Here is a 19,154-nt window from a genome sequence, read left to right on the forward strand (position 1 = left end):
TAGAGCCTGGGGCTTTGTTAATCAAATTTCAAGTTCACTGAATTAAAACGTGCAGTTGCCAGACAGGACAGTTATACCTGCCAATGAAACAGAGAAGAGGCTGTTGACCCACAAAGTCTTGGGGACCAGGGAGGGTGACCCTGGCCCCTAAGTTAGTAAAGAGAGCTGCGTGGGGGTGGCAGGCAGGGCTGGGGCAAGCCAGAAAGCATCCTTCCCTCCACTCAGAGGTTGCCAAAGATAGCCAGAACATGATAGTTTTTCCCCAAGAGAAGCAAAAAATCTGGATCTTAATAAGAAACCTTCCAAGTTTTAAACACAGGCAATTCATTTAAAAAACACTTAGCCATACCACCCTGAACATGCCTGATCGCATCTGATCTCAGAAACTAAGCAGGGTCGGGCCTGGTTAGTACTTGGATGGGAAAAAAACATTTCAACCACTAGGCTAAGTACCAACCAAATGCCGGCTGAATGTGGCATTCTGACCATCAGGGGTAACTTCTGATAGGTACAGACATTTCCCCCAAAAAACTGGCCATCTAGGACTCATGGATTATGCAGAAATTTGACTTAAATTTCTCTCTCCCTCCTCCCTCTCAAACATACAAACATTCGCTTTAGAAAGAACCACAATGAAAAGTTCTCTTATGTGGGATTTGATCATGGTGGAGATTATCAGTGGGTAACCTGTACTGGCACGTACAACAGCTTTTATGCAAAACGTATTCCCAAGCGTTGCCTGCCCTCCATCTGATGAGACAGCAGCTTGAAATGTCACGGCAAATGATAAGTACTGGTTTTTTTGCAACTGCTTATCTTGAGTGAATCAACTTTTTCTCAGTCCTGGTCAACTGCCTAAGACAGCAATTGGCATTATTCTGGACTTCGTTTACACACTATTATCACAACATTTTCATTGCTCTCAAAATCTGATTATAAATGAAAGCTGTAGATTTAAATCTAAAAAGTGTTTTGATCAGCTTTTATGCAGCAGAATTGTCTTAATTAAAGTTTCATATAAAAAAGAAGAGGGGGTTGGATAGTTTAAAAAGTTGTATAACCAAAGACCTGATTTAATACTTTCATTTTATAGAGGAGGTTGAGTGATGGAGCAAGATGGCTTCCCCCAAAACCCCTGGGGGCTGGAATTTAACTCTTTCAACTCCCAAAGTCTACCATTTCTTTCTACTCTACTTGGCAAACCAAGCACTAATTATTACATGGGTAAAAAAGTGAACACACTGCAACTCAATCTTTTACTCTATACAATCATGTATTTTTCCCCAATCTAGGCAGACAAGAAATGCTTCTCCCATTTCTCTGCCTCAGATACATCCAAAGACCCACAGTCAGTGGTCACTATCAAGAGGTGTGGCCCTGCGGCCAGTCTGCTGGAAGAAGGTGACTGGTAACTGTCTCCCATGCTCATCGCTTTAAAACGTCTGCACTCCTGACCTCCAAACCCTCGTTCCGTCTTCCCCAGAGCCCGGTGGGGTGAGACTCATCACGCCCACTGCACGGATGGGAAGACTGAGGCCGGGAGGGGTCAGTGGCTGGCCCAAGATCACACAGAGCCCTGCCCATTCCCTGCTCCAGACCCACCTCGGCCGCCTGCAGGGCCCTGTCCCGACAGCAACAGCAGCGGCGACCACCAGGCACACTGCCCCGCGCACTGCACCCGGCACCTCCCTTTTTACGCCTTATGCTTAATGGGACTTCTTTTTTTTTTTTTTCACTGCAAAAGTAGTGTGCTACTTGGAACAAGCTGAAGAAAACTGAGGGATGCAAAGAAAAATTTAATTATCTTGCCGGCATATTTTCCCAAATCCCTCCAGGACATGCAGAAAATCAACATTAAATGTGAGGTGTGCGTACTCTTCTCCTTGTTCATAGAAACACATGCAGACGTATACAGAAGGATTACTGTTTGTTACCAAGAAGTCAGACCTGGCTCCTCATTTCTGCTGCTGGTTTTCCTCATAAAATACCATCAACAGCTCTCAGGAAGGACAGAAACCCAATGAACTCAGGCTTCTAAATCAGCTGCAGGGTCCCACAGTACGGCTGGACCATAACTTACCAGGCTATTACACTCCTGAGAGGCATTCAGATGGCTCCCAGGTATTCGGCCAGCATAAGTAATGCTGCAGTAAACAGCCTGGTAATACATTCCTAGGTCTCAGTGCTTTCATTTCTCTAAAACAGAGCCCCCAGTGCCACTGGCAGGTCAAAATGCATGCCCATCTCAATTTTAAAATAGCATATTATCATAATCAAAAAACATTCTCATTATAGGAACACAACTGTAAAAGGAACAACACACACACATAATCCCTCAACCCAGAGGTAGTTAACTATTAATACTTCGGTAAATTTCCTTCCAGAACAAGCTGACACAGTAGAGTTAGCTGGACCTTTTTACTTTAATAGTCTCAGACTAAATTCCAATCAGACTAACAGGCACTCACATTCCCACCAAGAAGGTAGGAGACGGTCATTTCCCCACCCTGTCCCCTCAACTCTATCCCATTCAAGACCTTTGCCTATCTAACAGATGAAAACAGGACATTCCCACTGTCTATGTCCTGGACTAGAAGGGAGACAGAACACTTCTCATGGGTCTCTTAGGAATGGGCCAGACTTCAAAACCCAGGGGAAAGAGAAGCATCGTTTCATCATTGGCTTAGGAATCGTCTTACCCATGCCGACGGCTGACAAGCACAAGAAAAGACGCTCAACATCGCTAATCATCAGGGAAATGTCAATCAAAAGCACAATGAGTTATCACCTCAAACTTGTCAGAATGGCCATCGTCAAAGAGAACACGAATAACAAACACTGGCGAGGATGTGGAGAAAAGGAAACGCTCAGACACTGTTGGTGGGAATATAAACCGATGCAGCCACTGTGGAAAACAGTATGGAGGTTTCTCAAAAAAACTTACCACAGAGTTACCATATGACCCAGCATATCCACTCCTCCAAAAGGAACAATAGCCTAATTCAAAGAGATACATGAACCCAATGTTCATAGCAGCATTATTAATAACTGTCAAGATACAGGAGCAACCTAAATGTCCATCAACTGATGAATGGATAAAGATGTCACACACACACACACACAATGGAATACTACTCAGCCATAAAAAGAATGAAACATTGCATTATTTCTATGAAATATTGAAATACTGCCATACCCAACATGGATGAGCTTAGAGAGTATCATGCTAAGTAAAATAAGTCAGAGAAAGACAAACACTGTACGATATCACTTACACATGGAATCTAAAAAATAAAACAGACCAGCGACTATAACAAAAAAGAAAAAGAAAAAAACAGATTCACAGATACACAGAACAAATTAGTGGTTACCAGTAGGGAGGGAAGGGAGGAGAGACAAGACAGGGGTAGGGGATTAAGAGGTACAAACTGTAATATTAGGTACAAAATAAACTACAAGGATATGTGGTACAACACAGGAAATACAACCATATTTCCATAATAACTATAAATGGAGTATAACCTTTAAAAAGTGTACACCTATAATTTATATAACATTATACATCAACTATACTTCAATTTTAAAAAATAAGGTCAAACAAAACTATCAAAACCTTCAAAAACTGAATGGGGAAAAAAAGAATCATCTTACCGATTTTTGCTGTTCAAACATAAGTTTTTTATAGAAGAGATGGAACTGTTCAAAGCTGAGTTCATCTTTGTGTGCGCCTATTTCCTGTAAATATAAAAAAAAAAAAAAAGTGACCACACAATTTTTGGTGTCCACCACAAGAATGCCTCCTCCCTGTTCACAGACTTGGCCAGCTCTGCTTCAACACTGGCTAAAAGCAAACTTGCATTCCTCTGAACCCAATCTCCCTGCTTGGAGAACATACCCACCGGGGACCCCAGGTAAGACCCTTCAGCTCCCCAAAAGGGAAGGGTCTCAGCCAGAACTCCAACAGGCATAATGCAGAAGCCCTCCTTTTGGGGCAGGAGAATCTTTCAAATCTAGACATACTTATAGGGTATGTACACACACAGGTCATTTTTAAAAGCACAGCTTCCTAGGTGGCTCAGATTCTTTACCATCTGAGAATGGTAAAGAATCTGCCTGCAATACAGGAGACCCAGGTTTGATCCCTGGGTCGGGAAGATCTGCTGGAGAAGGAATAGGCTACCCACTCCAGTATTCTTGGGCTTCCATTGTGGCTCAGCTGGTAAAGAATCCACCAGCAACGTGGGAGACCTGGGTTCAATCTCTGGGTTGGGAAGATCCCCTGGAGAAGGGAAAGGCTACTCCCTCCAGTATTCTGGCCTGGAGAATTCCATGGACTGTATAGTCCATGGGGTTGCAAAGAGTCGGACACGACTGAGTGACTTTCACTTTACTTTGTCCAACTCACTTAGCCCCCTCAGACCCTCAGCTCCTTCCTCTGTAAAACGGGAGAACTGCCACTACCCCACTAGGACTTTCCTGAAATCAAACCAGGTAACATTCACGTAGCACCTGCTTGGTAAAGGCAGGATAAGGGACAAAATCCCAATTACGGGATGGCCAGTGGTAAATGCTTCTCCCATCTCTCTTCTCTCAATCCCCACCCTTCTCTGGTTTTGCCTTCTTGGACTACTTGGAAATGATGGGGGTGGGCCAAAAGATGGCCAAAAAAAAATGGGTTAACTCTTCTGGGAACTCATGGGTACAAAATGAATGAGCTTTTTTCAGCTGAGGAATCCTGTGACATGGTCCCAAGACCCTCCAACTGGGACTCTTGGGATGGAGTCCTGCTGGGGGTCCTTGACAAGAGTCCGGACCTCTGTGAAGGCCAGAAAGGATGCCCAGGGGTCATCTCCATCCTTAAACCCTTCAGAAGAACCCCACCCAACCTATGCTCTCCCCTCACTCATGGAACAACCTGCCCCAGATCTACCAGCAGCTTAACTACACAGGAACAGAAATGAAATGATGGTGGAAGAAGGGATGGAAGGAAGGATGGGTAGGTGGAGGGGGCGCTGGGAGGAGGGGAAGGGCAGAGAAGAGCCAACTCCGACAGCTCCACTATCAGGGCTTGCATACAAAATGCCACCTCCCTGGCAACCTCCATAAGGAATCGTTCATAATATTTTCCAAATGAAACACATGTGTTCATATTATTAAAAGAAAAACAGACTGTGGGTTGGTGAGGGCAAGGGAAAGTTAGACTGATGGAAACATCCTGAGCCAAGCAGCTCGGTAAACATGGTCTTCCTGGATGACACCCTCTGTCAGGATGGAGAACGCAGGCCTGAGAGCTTCACATGCTCCCCTGGTCTGGACTAAGACGGATGAGTCTGGAGGCGGAGGGCTTTCCTGGGCACACCACGCAACAGCGCCTGAAGGCGTGCGGTGGCTTCGTGGGAGAGGCGCACATAACCCCGGGATCGCCAGGCTGAGCCGCGAAACTTACCACGAACTTATCTTTGAGGAACTTGGCACTGCTCACTTTGAAGTTGACCAGGGGCAAGATGGTCTTCAACTCCCGGAGGCTGATGCTGCAAAAGAGGGGAACCCCAGCTCTGTCAGACTTGAGGGCTTTCAACAGTGGAAGGTCTGGCTACTCCCGCCAGCTCCCACCTCAACGAGAAGACCTGCCACCAGCTCTGAGTGACCGCTGACTAGGGACAGAGGGCCCGAGGTCAAGGTGGGGGTGATACCCCATGTGCAAGGATGGTCCCCACCGTCAGGGGACTGGCCGTGGACGCGGGTCACGGTGGAGATGCACGGAGTGGGCAGAAACACTGTCAGATGACCTTGGTAGATAGGAAATGTCACTGGGGTTCAAACCAAAAGGAGGTCCCTGAAGGCCAGAGATGAGGAAGGGGAAAAGCCAACCTTTTCTGAACACCTACTATGTGCCAGGCTGCCCTGGATACCTCCAAGCAATGATGTCACCTCGCCTCTCACTGCACTCAACCCTCAGGGTTCAGAACAGGCAGTGAGGGCGGGGGCCAGGACACTCAAGATCAGAGCTGCCCTAAAGACCTTAGAAGGCGGATATCATTATCACCATTATCACAAGCCCATCCTAAAGGAAATCAACCCTGAATATTCACTGGAAGGACTGAAGCAGAAGCTCCAATACTTTGGCCACCTGATGCAAAAAGCCGACTCATTAGAAAAGACCCTCATGCTGGGAAAGACTGAAGGCAGGACAAGGAAGGGGGCAACAGAGGATGAGATGGTTGATTGGTATCACCGACTCGATGGACACGAGTTGGAGCAAACTCCGGAAGATAGTGAAGGACCAGGAAGCCTGGCGTGCCGCTGTCCATGGGGTTGCAGAGACTCGGACATGATTTAAGAGATTGAACAAGGACAACCATGATTCCTCCGCATTCCAGGTGAAGAAACGGGGGCTCAGAGAGGTTCAGTGTGGCATGTGGGAGATAAGACTGCAGAGGAGCTGGCCTCTGGGTCTGCCTGTAAGCGCTGCATTTAGCTGTCTCCCAGGGAACGGCAGGAACAGAGTCGGGGGAGGAGGTGGTCAAGGGCACGCGCGTTCCAGACCCTTGTGGCTGCAGAGCCAAATGCTCAGCAGAGCGAGCAAGGGTGGTCCTGGGGAGCCTCTGGCTGTGGCCAAAGAAAACTGCGCCGTGTTCTCAGAGACGTCAGAGCAGACAGGGGCTGTGAGCGGCCAGGAAGGAAGTCTGCCCAGGCTGTGGGCAGACGGCAGCCCCGCTTCCCCCACCCCGTCTACTCGCCCAGAAGGAAGCGGCACGTCCCAGCCAGCAGCCACCCCGGGAGACGGCCAAGCGGCCTCCTGGCCGCCTCGTGGCCCCACCCCCAGCATCCTTGCCTCTCGTCTAACGGCCTCCCTGACGCCAGAGACCGTCACGGGCCTGGTGCCCCCTGTGCCCCCTGCTCCTGGGGCTGGCATCCAGGGCTTCCCCCGAGAGACGGTGGGAGCCACACAAAGTCCCCAGCACGCCAGGCGGGGCTGGCCGGGCAGAGCAGCGAGCAGACTGGCTGAGGCCCCTTTCCCACCCTGCCCTGGGGTGTCCACGAACAGCGTGCCAGAGTGGGGTGAAGGGAGGGGAGTTGGGGGGGTGGGGGCTGGCGCTGCAAAGCGAGGCAGGGTGAGGGTCTGGCCAAGACGGTGGCCCCGGGGGCTCATCCAAGACCAGGGGAGAGGAGAGAGTGCCCTGCGAAACCCAGAACTTCCAGGCAGAAGCAGGGCCAAGAGACTCTCCCACAACCAGGAACAGACAGACTGGGGAGCCGGGAGCCAGGGCAGCTGCTGGGGGCCAGGGGAGCAAACACAGCCTCCTGGGGTGTGAGAATCTGAGCGCTGGGACGACCGAGCCCGCCTGCTCCAATGGACCCCCCTCAGAGCAGAGCAGCTGAGCCTCCAGGTAAAGGCGGGGGCTGAAGAGCTCCTCCAGGCTCCGGTGCAGGGACCTCTCCCTCCCTCCCCGCCCTGGGCGTGTGGTCAGGCCCCACCTGACCCCCAGTCAGGACTGGCACTCGGATTCTCAGCCACTGGAGGGCAGGAAGCTAGCAGCTCCCAACTTCACCCCTCTCCCTGTCCAGGACTTGTCCTCAAAGAAAGAGAGGGCCTTGGCCACGGTCACGCCCTGCCCTCTGGCCTCGATTCGGGGCAGTTCTGCAGGGCCATCCTGGAGGTCCACCAGGGAGCTGAGACCGTGGTTGCGACGGCATCTGAGCCCAACAATTCTCCCGGCCTTCACTTCCATGGGTGCGGGTCCCCTACGCATTCCATAAGCTTCCCGCACACAAACCCACAGCTCACGTTGTTCCCTGCAGGCTCGGCCTGTGAAGTGGGCTAGGAACTGGGGCGATTCCTTTGGGGAGAGATGGCAAAAAAATGATTCCTTGCCCTAGAGGCAATAAACAACCAGGGCCCCTCCCCTCCTCAGGCTGGCCTGGTCCCAGATCCCACCACACTGCACCCTGGGGGGTTGATGGCCCCAGAAAACTTCCCTGCCACGCTGAAGCTGATCACCAACAGGCCCACCATCCCTGGCTTATTGTAACAATGGTGGCTCAGATGGTGAAGAATCTGCCTGCCATGCAGGAGACCGGGTGTGGATCCCTGGGTCAGGAAGATCCCTGGAGAAGGAAATGGCAACCCACTGCAGTGTTCTTGCCTGGAAAACTCCATGGACAGAGGAGCCTGGCGGACTCCATGGGACCGCGGGAGTGGGACACGACTGAGCGACTAAACCACCACCACACCCACCACCGCAGGCCGGGCGCTGGCCAAGCACTTCTCACACACTAACCCACTAAATCCTCACACCAATCCCAGGAGGTAGGAACCGGGATCTCTTTTACAAATTAGGAAACCAAGGCACAGGGAATTTGAGCAATTTACCCAAACTCATCCAACCAGTGAGTGTGAAGAGCTGAGAGCAAACCTTAGTGCTGCCGGACAGAATGTTCTACAGTGTTGCAAATGTTCTAGATCGGAGCAGTCTAAGGCAGCTAGGGCGACCAAGGAACCGAATTTTTTAAATTTTATTTAACTGTAATTAATTTAGATTTAAATAGTCACATGTGGACAGCACAGCTCTAGAAGCTTGCTCCTCTAAGTAGGGTCCCTGGACCGGCAGTATCAGCATCAGCTGGGAATCTGCTGGAAATGAAAATCTGTGATCCCCACCCAAACAGACAGAAGCAGAGTTTCTGTGGGGCAGGAACAGCCACCACCCGCCCCCCGCCAGGCTGTCCTGGAGCCAGGACTGCTGACCACGGGGAACCGATTTGCCTTCCTGTTGAAGAGAGAACCGGACTACACACCTGTAAACCTGCCCCTTCTGCATCCTGAAGGCCCCGCTGAGCAAGAACAGGAAGTGCAGGCTCGGCTTATGCAAAGTCAGGGTTATGGGCCAAGGGGCAAGGGCAAGGTAGGAAAGAAACATCCACAACCCTGAGGGCTGGTCCACAACCCTGAGGGCTGCAGGCCCCTCCACAGGACCCACTCGTGAGCCCCACCCTGAGGAATGCAGTTCCAGGGGCCGTCCAGAAGGTCCAGGGGCTTTCTCAAGGGGTATTTTGACAGGAGAAGTTTTCACCTAATGCACTGACCTTAGAAACCTAATTCCCAGATAAGAGGCAACTAAACTCTACAGATTCAAAAAGAGGGGGTTTCTGGAAATCTGGCCAGGGTAAATGTTAAAACATTCCTGCCTTAGACCCAGTGTCCCCAGGCCTGGAGATGTCATAAGGAAAGCTTCCAAAGCGGGAACGATCTAGTTGTCTGATGCTACACGAAGGAATGAACAGGGGCCTTTTGTTTCATCTGACCAACCAGCCAGATCCCTGACCTCAAGGAGCCCCTTCAACGTGAACAGCAACAACGAGGACGAAATTCTAAGAAAGCAGACGGAACTGCGGAGCCTGGCACTAAGGCCAGAATCCTACAGTGACCCCAGAAGTGGTTCTTGTGAGGGGCACTTCCTACCACTTCGTACATCCACTTTGAAACACGAGACACAAACCAAATGACAAACAAAAGGCAACTTTTCAAGCTAGATATCAAATCCCACTGGTTGAATTATAATGTAGGCATTGATACCCGTCCCAAAAGAGTTACAAGGAAATGTAAACATGTTTACGATTTAAGGGGAGGTGAAAAAAACAGTTTGCCCTCCTTTCACATGGGCTGGACTTAGTGACTGATTCCCAGAAAATAGAGTGGGGATGGCCGGGGTGGGTTGGCGGGCGGGTCATTACAAAGGAGAGATCTGGAAAACACCACTTTGGCCAGATGGTCAAGATTTCCATCACCCTCGACAGGCCACGTGAGAACAGACAGCCCTTGACTGAGGTGAAGGAAAAGCCTTCACCTCCACAATGTTCGCCTCCATGTGTTCTTCCCAAACACAACCTCGGGTTACCCTTAACTCCAGTCTAACTGTGACAAAGTGCCAGACCCACACAAATGGAGGGGCAGGCTACAGAATGCCCAAGACCTACTCCTCCACACTGTCACGGTCGGGACTTCTCCAGTGGGCCAGGGGCTAAGACTCCACACTCGCAATGCAGGGGGCCTGGGCTGGATCCCTGGGTGGGGAACTAGATCCCACATGCTGCAACTAAGAGACCACATGCTGCAACTAAGAGGAAAAAAAAAGATTCTGCACACAGCAATGAAGATCATGTTATGTGCATCTCGTGGAGTACCATTCAGCCTTAAACAGGAAGGAAGTTCTGACACCTGCTATAGTAACATACATGATTCATGAAGACATCACACTAAGTAAAATAAGGCAGTCACAGACACAGCATCCTTCCACTCAGGCAGTACCCATAGGAGGCAAATTCAGAGACAGAAGAAAGAATAGAGGTTACCAGCGGCTGCAGGAGGGAAAATGGGCTAACGGTTTGATGGGTAGAGAGTTTCAGTTTTGCAAGATGAGAAGAGCTCTGGAGATGGACATTGAAGGCAGAGTGGCAACATGAATGCACAGAAATGTACCCTGAAAATGGTAAGTTTCATGTTATGGATAGTTCATCACAATGAATGAGTAACTTCCAGTCACAGGAAGTCACGGCGGGAAGAGATTTCTGCCTTTTAGCAGCTTAGTGATCAATAAGCCACGGCTGACTGGCTGGGGTGCTCTGTTCAAATGACAACCGCTCGTGGCCTCAGCATCCTCATAAAATGGCCCAGGGGATGCCTAGCTGCTCAGTCTGCCAGCATCCGTTCCATAACCTCTCCCCAACTCACTAAGTCCAGAGAGCGCTCAGAACAGCGGCTGCCGCAAAGCCACTTCTCGACAGACGTTCAGGCCAAGGAAAACCTGGGAGCAGGCCCTGCCCAAACCCGCCCTCCCTGCCCAGAGGACGCTTTACTCCCCTGCTGCGCCTTTGTTCTCCTCCAGGAAATGTCACATGGGCGACAGGAAAGGAGGGGAAACTGGCCGGAGTCAAGAGCCCTTTCATGGGCACCTTGGGCAAAGCTCCTTTAGAAGAGCTCTCTCAGGGCCTCACAGAGCCACGTGAAAGGCGGGATTTTCCACATGCTGACAGAGCAGCAGGGCTCGGCCCACCGGGAGGGAAGGAGGGATGTCGGGGGGCAGGGATGGGGAACAGCGAACAAGGCGTCAAGGACACAGACAGACTCGCTCTCTGCGGAAGGTTGTGAAAAGCACTTCTCAGTGAAGGAATTGCAAGAATTGTTCTGAGCAGAGAAAGCCGGGCTTCCGTTTCTCGACAACATAAGACGGAGAGCAGACCCTGCAACCAGACCGATGACGCCGTGTACCCCACCTTGTGGAGACAGGGCCCTGGCGGGCTCCCTCCGTCCGCTCTGTGCCAACCTCAGCTGTGAATCTCCGGGCAGCCAGAGAAGGGAAACGGTCATGCGAGGCTCCGCCCTGAGGCTGAACGAGCCCAGTGTGTACCAAGGCCCCCAGTGCAGGGATCTCGTTTGATCCGCCTCTGAACGCCAGGCCCAAGCCCAGGGTGTGGGGCCACAGAGGATGCTGGCCGGAGAGGAGGAGGAGGAAGAGGGAGGGAGGGAAAGGCAGACGGAAAGAGACAGGGAGATGCTGGCTGACCTAACAGCATCAGTTAACTCTCCACAGCTTCCTGGTTATACCATTTGCAAATCACCCCTCGGGGCATGTGAGGACCACGGAGGCTCTGAAATTGACAAGTGATGGGTGACACCGGCCTGACACCAAAATGCCTTAAAGATGGAAAGACTTTCAGGAGCAAGCTGGGTAGGGACTTCCCTGGTGGTCCAGTGGTTAAAACTCTGCCCTTTCAATGTTGGGGGCGTGGGTTCAATCACTGGTGGGGAATTAGCTCCCACGGGCTGTGCAATACACGAGGAGAGCGTTACAGAGGTTACTTGTTGCCTCGTGTATGAAGCTGACATCTCTTAATGGAGAACGGAAGGAAGGAAAGATATTTAAAAATGCTGAAAGAGGTCTGATGTGAGGCTAAAATGATACAGTGATTGTCAAGTGCTAAGGACAGCGCCTGGCATGGGAGGTGCTCCATAAATGGTGGTTTTTATCATTACACTATTAATGGGAACTGGATCATAACCCCCTCAAAAAAAAATTGATGAGAGGATATTCAACCTCTCCCATAAAGAAAGAAATGCAAATTTAAGCCAAAAATCCACTGCTGCTTTTCACCCATCAGGTTAATGAAGGTCAAAGTCTGGTGACACATGGAAAAGAGGACTCCTCTGAACTGCTAGTAGAAACATAAACTGCCATCACCTCTCCCAAACTGTCAGACCCGGTGATGCCTGGCTTCTGGACATCCTCTTAGGAATTTATCCTGTTCATATCTGTGTCACACACATTTACAAAAAGGAGACCCAGGGATTTCTCTGGTGGTCCAGTGGCTAAGACTCCACGGTCCCAGTGAAGGGGGCCCAGGTTTGATCCCTGGTCAGGGAATTAGATCCAACACGCTGTAAGTAAGAGCTTGCAGGCTACAACTACAGATCCCACCTGTGCAATGAAGATGGCAGATCCTGCAGACCTCAACTGAGACCCGGCCCCGCCAAACAAACAAATAATAATAAATGAAAATATTTTTTAAAAGGGAGACCTAAAAGTTTTCACAGCTTTATAACAAAGAAACCACCTGATGTTCATCGGGAAGGAACTGGTTTCCCATCAATATGGCAATGACACCACATCTATCCAAGGACAAATCACATTTGTTCCAAAAATGTGTGGCACAGAGCCTTGTATGTGCCAAGAAGGAACCACTCCAAGACGTGCTATTAAGTGAACCAGTCAGGGACGCTGAATTACAGGCTGTCACATCGCCTGTCTCGTGTTCACCCAGCTCTTAGAAGCATCGCCCCCAAACTGGGTTTACTTCTGATGGTCAATCTCCACCACAAAGGATGGGCGGGCACCGTGGGGATCCTGTTTCTCCCCAGGACACAGAAGACGCTCAAACGTGAAGGCCTAAGTGACGTGGTCCGAGTGCTTCACGTAGCAGAGAAGTCCTCCCCGCAGATGGAGTGGCATTTTCCACTGCAATGAGACCCCACATGGGTGGAGATTTTTTATCACCATGACCCACACCATTGAGCACTGCGTCTACCGCCTTGTTAAGTCAAATCTGACTTCAAGAGGACCTTTCCACAGCACAGAACTCACTCCAACCCCTTCAGAATATTTCAAGAAAGAATGAGATGATCCAAAATGATCGGGAGGAAACCACAAAAATGCGAGCGAAGCTTACCTGTTTCTCCTGGTTTGGTCCACAGAATAAATCTGCTTTCTCAGCCAGCTGGGAAGAGAGATGAGACAGACAGAGAGAGAGTTAGAAAATCAGAAAGCTACACTCACAAGTCCAAGGAAGTTCTGTAGGATGGGACACGGAGCCTGGAAATGAAAACGAAGGTCTTTCCACTTTCTAAACAGTGACCTGGGAAGCAGCAGCTTCTCCGTGTGGGTGAAATGTCGCCCTGCCAAGCCAAGCAGCCCCGTGGACTCACAGAGGCTGGATTCTTTAAACTGACAGTTCCCTCTGATGCTCTCTGTTAATCTCCCAAAAAGCTGTTAAGAGAAACGGTCGAGATCAGAGGGCTCCCGTTCGCTGGATGGACAGCAATTCATACACAAGTCCCTCCGGACACCCAAGACACTGATGGACTGTCCTGAGAAGGCCCTCGTCAAGCCAGGAGGAAAACCCCAGACCCCGAGCCAGAGGTCCTTCGATCAGTCAGCTTAACCTCTTCTTAAATCCTCTGAGAAATAAGCCTGGGGCGCTCCCCTCAGACCCAACACCAGGACGAGTTTCTGTCTCAATCCCAGTGCCCTTCTCACCCCGGCAGAACAAGGCCCAGGGAGATGGGAGGCTCTTCTGGGAGATGCTGGAGTGTCCACAGCCACGACTGGACACCTACTGCATACAGGGCACTCCAGGAGCCTCTAAGACGAAATGTCTCCTCTTCCTTTCTTTCGCCATACTGGCTAGAGGGAGCAGAACAGACGCCCAAGTGAGCGAATACGGAGAGAAACAGGCAAAGCCATTACCTCTCGATGATGGTGGGGGTGGACGCGCTCATCACTTCCTGGTGTAAGATCTTCAAGCCAGACAGCCACTTAGCGGCATCTTCCTTCGAGTCGGCTGGAGAGGGGAAGGGCCAGAAATGCAGTGTTACTCCCTGGGAAGATCTCTGCTTGAACACTCCCACCCCACACAGACCACGAGGATGTGAGGAGCCTGTGTTGGTCCTTGGGACCTGCTTTTTGCCCATGGTGAGCCTCCTATGGCAGGAGTGACAAGTTACTAGAGCTTTAGCTTTAGTCCTAGTCCTAAACTAACGAACAAGAGGCAGAACTCAGGACAACTTGGACCATGATCCTGAGAGCCCTCAGCACCTCCCCTGTTTCCCATCAAGCCGAGAGAGAGGGCCGCCAAGTAGGCGAGGCTGATGCCTGGAAGGGAAGCAGCAACAAGTGGTGGGTAAGAGCGTGGCATCATCCCCAAGTCCCACTGTAGCAATTCAGGGCTGTGTGATGTTCAGCTGGTTACTTAACCTCTCTGTGCCTCATTTCCTCATCATAAAATGGAGCTGGCAATGCAAACACGTGGTCCTGCTATTAAACATCTTTTCACACCACCACGGGCTTTGTTCGCCTGGACAGAGCATGCCGAGGTCTCTGGTCTCATTCTTCCAAGGTGGATGAAGAGAAAGGTGTGGCTAGGAAGGGTGAAGGGAAGAAGCGGGGATCCAGCCATCCAGCTGGCATCCTGGGCTCCACATCTTGCTTGGGCTTTCACGGCCTCCCTACCAAGAACAGCAACCAGGCCTCAGCCTGCAGCCGGGCTAAGTGGACAAAGCTCTGAAGGTTCAGGGTCACGGGCCCCTCTTTCCTGTCCCGTCCCCGCCTCCTGCCACACCCCCTCCATCAGACATTCACCCATCACTTCCCACATCCGGCTTACCATTTCCCTCCTCCAAGCCTGGCACATGCAATGCTCTCTCCCTGGACCATCCTCCCTCTTTCCTCACAACTCCTACTGATGCCTCAAAATCCAGTTTAAAAAAGTCACCTCCCCAGCAAAGCCTTCCAGGGAATTAGGCACCGTGTATTCCTCCAGCACACTGTATTACGTTTAGACTACGGCTCTTATCAGAGAGGACTCTAAGTTCCTGTCCACACATCTGTCTCCGCAAGTAGACCGTGAGCTCCTTAAAGGTGGTAACGGGGTCTAAGTCTCATCAGAGCCCCAGCGACATCTAGCACAACCCGAACAGAGCATATGCTCAAAAGATGCCTGATGAAAGCATGAATGAGAAATTAAACCAGTGAGAGTCATCGGACCTGAAATTAAAAGTCCCTAATGCTACTTAGCTTCCACAGTTCCCCCCCACTTTGGTTTATTTTTAATGCTACTTATTTTCTCTCTTGTCCACCATGATTTTATATCAAGTTCTAAGTCAAGAAATTCTGGGGTTAGACCTGAAGGTAGCTATAAGCTTCCGCCCCTGAGCCAAGTGCCTGAGCTTTTTCAGTTCCTCTCCCACTCAAAGGCCTCTTTGACTTTCTGGTGGATTCACAAGGATGACCAGACGTCACACCTCCAGATTGTGTCTATGAGTGTGTACTGTGTGTGTGCGTGTATACATGTATGAGATAGATTTCAGGATCGTGCCTTTAGATCAGTTAAGCTGAATAAATGGTGCGGGCCACACTCGGCTGGACAAAAAAATGTAACCTGCCTTCGGCTCTCAGCACAGCATGAGCCAAACAGGCCCTTAACATAATCCTTTCAACACCCCCACGAGGTCAGCATGAGGACCAACTGGGTCCTGTCTTACAACTGAGTAAACTGTAGCTCAGAGAGGCGGAGTCACTTACTCAAAGCCACACAGCTACAAAGGGGCAGGATCAGGATTCAGAACCGTGATGCAAACACGCATTAGCCGGGGGATGGGCTGAGCATCCCGCTGGAGAACTCTCTCTCGCATTAGCGGGGGGACGGGCTGAGCATCCCGCTGGAGAACACTCTCTCGGAAGGAGGAAAGCCAGGCCCAGGGAGGGACGCGCACACGGCGGGCACCCACCTGCCAGGCTGAGCGTGCTGAGCACAAACTGGGTGCCGTAGAGGATGGTGAAGCAGCACTCGTCCTTCTGGCGGACCGCTTTCGCGCGCTCGAAATCCTTGGAGTTCTTCCCCGGCCGGATCTCCTTTATCTCCATGATGTCCACTGAAGGAAAAGTAACAGCAGCCGGTCAGAAGCCGGACGTCACTCCCTCTGAGGCGGCCGCCACGTGCCTGCACCCCAGACACCCCGCCCAGCTCTTCACTGCGCAGGGTGAAGACAAGCTCGACCAGCCCCAGGCCCTGCCCGTCCACAGCTGTGTGTGCAAATAATAAAACGCGTGCGGTTCTCAGGTGCTCAGGGCTGGGAGAGCTTTGTACAGCCACGCTGCGAGTCACTCATCGTGTCTGACTCGTCACGACCCTACGGACTGTACTGTAGTCCGCCAAGCTCCTCCGTCCATGGGATTCTCCAGGCAAGAATACTGGAGTGGGTTGCCATTCCCTTCTCCAGGGGATCTCCCAATCCCAGGGATTGAACCCAGGTCTCCCACACTGCAGGCAGATTCTTTACCATCTGAGTCACCGGGGAAGCCCTAGATGACAGAAAAAGAGGAAATTCATCCTCCCCAGAACCCCGGCCACAGGACTCTGACTTTCTCCTGGGCAAAGGTCAAGACGGCCCCTGACTCAAGAGGCCCCTCACAGGATGGCCATTTGTTGCAAGATGGACCCCCCCCTCCTATCTCAGGATGTCCAGTGAACTAAGGAGTGTCACAAAGAGACAAGTCTTTCCATCGTTTCCTCCTTTTCTTCTGTCAGCAAAGTACCTTTTCCTGGGATGGACCCACTTCCCACGCCTGAGATGAAGGTGCTCCACTCCCCTCCGACCACAACAGGCCAAAGGAGGGGCCCAGGGTCCCAGAAATGACCACGGCATCCCACCTCTTGGTCAGGATTCAGAGAGGAGCACGCGGCCTAAGCTGGGCCCGCCAGCATCCTCCTGGGACTTACTTGGCCAAAGCCACTCATCACATTTCTCCTGCTGCTGCTGCTGCAGGCTGACAAAACATGAGTCGAGGGGTGGCAGGGTCCACGCTGCTGGGCACGTGGAAAGCAAAATGACTCAGTCCCAATGCACTATCGAACTCCTGGGTCCGTTTGGGCCTGAAGCCTCATCTGCATTGGAACACGCTATCTATGTGACCTAATCGATTCTCTTTTTTGCTTTGGTGAGTGGGAAATTTCTGTCGCATGCAACCATAAGAATCCTGAGACATACACCTCCAGTACTGCACTGAACAGAGAAACAGGAAAGAGAGGTATTCCTGGATATGAGAGGGTAGGAAGGAGACCTCAGCTTTGACCTGGAGTCCAAGAAGCAAACAGACCCATGTGAACCAGGGCATCTCAGAGTCAGAGTTGAAGCAGCAGGAAAGGTTCACAGCTGTTCACACGTAACCGCAGAATGAGGTATGTGCGTGCTCAGTCATGTCCAAGTCTTTGCGACCCCATGGACTATAGCCCACCAGGCTCCTCTGTCCATGGGATTCTCCACGCAAGAACACTAAAGTGGGTTGCCATTTCCTCCTCCAGGGGATCATCCCGACCCAGGGATTGAACCTGAATCCCTTGCATCTCCTGCATTGGAAGGTGGATTCTCCACCACCAGCACTACCTGAAACGGTATAATTTCGTTCTTTTTTTATGGCTGAGTTGTCAGGCCATCATAAATTTTCATCATTTTTTATATGGACTCAATTTTGGTTTCTTTTGTTTCAGTGTATAGTTTTAGGGAATTTTATCACAAGTACAGACTCATGTAGCCACCACCACACACAGGGAGCAGAAGAGGGGAGACACTTAAATTAGGGGAGGAAGCGGGTGGAACGAACTAAAGGCTTCCACTGTCTTACCATGGATCTAGCCAGACTGGAAACAGTTTGGGGGACAAGAGTCCTGAAGTGAAGAGAAACAACTTTAAATAAACAGCATTTGTTCTGCACTCTGTGTGTGGTGGTGGTTACACAAGTCTATACATGTGATAAAATTCCTTAAAACTACCCACCGAAACAAAAACAAACCAAAACTGAGTCCACATAAAAAAAATGATGAAAACTCATTATGGCCTGACCACTCAGCCATAAAATAGAACGAAATTATACCATTTGCAGCAACTTGGATGCAACCCGAGATTACCACAGTAAGGGGAGTAAATCACAGAGAGAAAGATAAACACTTCATGGTATCACTTACATGGGCTTTCTCGGTAACTCAGTGGTAAAGAATCCACCATCTACGCAGGAGACACTGCACAGTTTGATCCCTGGGCTGGGAAGATCCCCTCGAGTTGGAAATGGCAACCCACTCCAGGATTCTTGCCTGGGAAATCCCACGGACAGAGGAACCTGGTGGGCTACAGTCCAGGAGGGTTGCAAAGAGTCAGACACGACTGAGCGACGGGGCACACACACATCACAAATTTGTGCAATCAAAACTATGACACAAGCGAACCTATCTATGAGCCAGAAACAGAATCAGGGGCATAAGAGGACAGCCTGGGTTGCCAACAGAGGCGGGTGTGAGAGGGAGCTGCACTGGGAGCTTGGGATTAGCAGATGCAAGCTGGTATATACAGAATGAATAAATGACGAGGCCCAACTGCAGAGAATCCTGTGATAAGTCATAATGAAAAAGAATGTATATATGTGTGTAAGTGAGTCACTCTGCTGTACAGTGTAACTGACATAACAGTGTAACTCAATTATACTTCAATAAAAAAAATTTTAAAAAAACTAATTATGGTCTGCAGTTTAATAACATTTTACCAGCGTCAATTTCCTGGGTTTGATAACTATGGTTATGAAAAATGTTATCATGGGGGGAAATTACAAGAATGGCACACAGAAACTTCGTATTATTTGAATCTATACTTGTTTCAAGCCGAAAAAAAGTTTTTGAGACACTTAGCAATTATGAATGGTCCTATTACTGGATGGGGGTCTCTAAACCTTGCAGGGTAGGGAGGTATAATCCCACCCTTCATCCAACCCTGAAACCGGGGAATCTTATCTTTTCTTCTTATCCTCATTCCTCAAAAGCCAACAACAAAACAC

General features: G+C 50.4%; 1 protein-coding gene across 3 annotated transcripts in view; it reads right to left on the reverse strand.

Annotated features, from left to right (window-relative positions):
- Positions 1–19,154, reverse strand: part of PLCG2 (phospholipase C gamma 2) — a 166,498-nt gene that overhangs the window by 86,269 nt on the left and 61,075 nt on the right. For all 3 annotated transcript variants that reach the window (XM_043434869.1, XM_043434867.1, XM_043434868.1), the window contains exons 3-7: positions 16,061–16,204; positions 14,022–14,115; positions 13,225–13,272; positions 5,447–5,531; positions 3,652–3,735 (exon numbers count right to left, since the gene is read on the reverse strand). In XM_043434869.1, the coding sequence (XP_043290804.1) occupies positions 3,652–3,735; positions 5,447–5,531; positions 13,225–13,272; positions 14,022–14,115; positions 16,061–16,204 (455 nt within the window). The remainder of the gene's footprint in view (positions 1–3,651; positions 3,736–5,446; positions 5,532–13,224; positions 13,273–14,021; positions 14,116–16,060; positions 16,205–19,154) is intronic.

The sequence above is a fragment of the Cervus canadensis genome, chromosome 18 (genome assembly GCF_019320065.1).
Source record: "Cervus canadensis isolate Bull #8, Minnesota chromosome 18, ASM1932006v1, whole genome shotgun sequence".
Classification (NCBI taxonomy): Eukaryota; Metazoa; Chordata; class Mammalia; order Artiodactyla; family Cervidae; genus Cervus; species Cervus canadensis.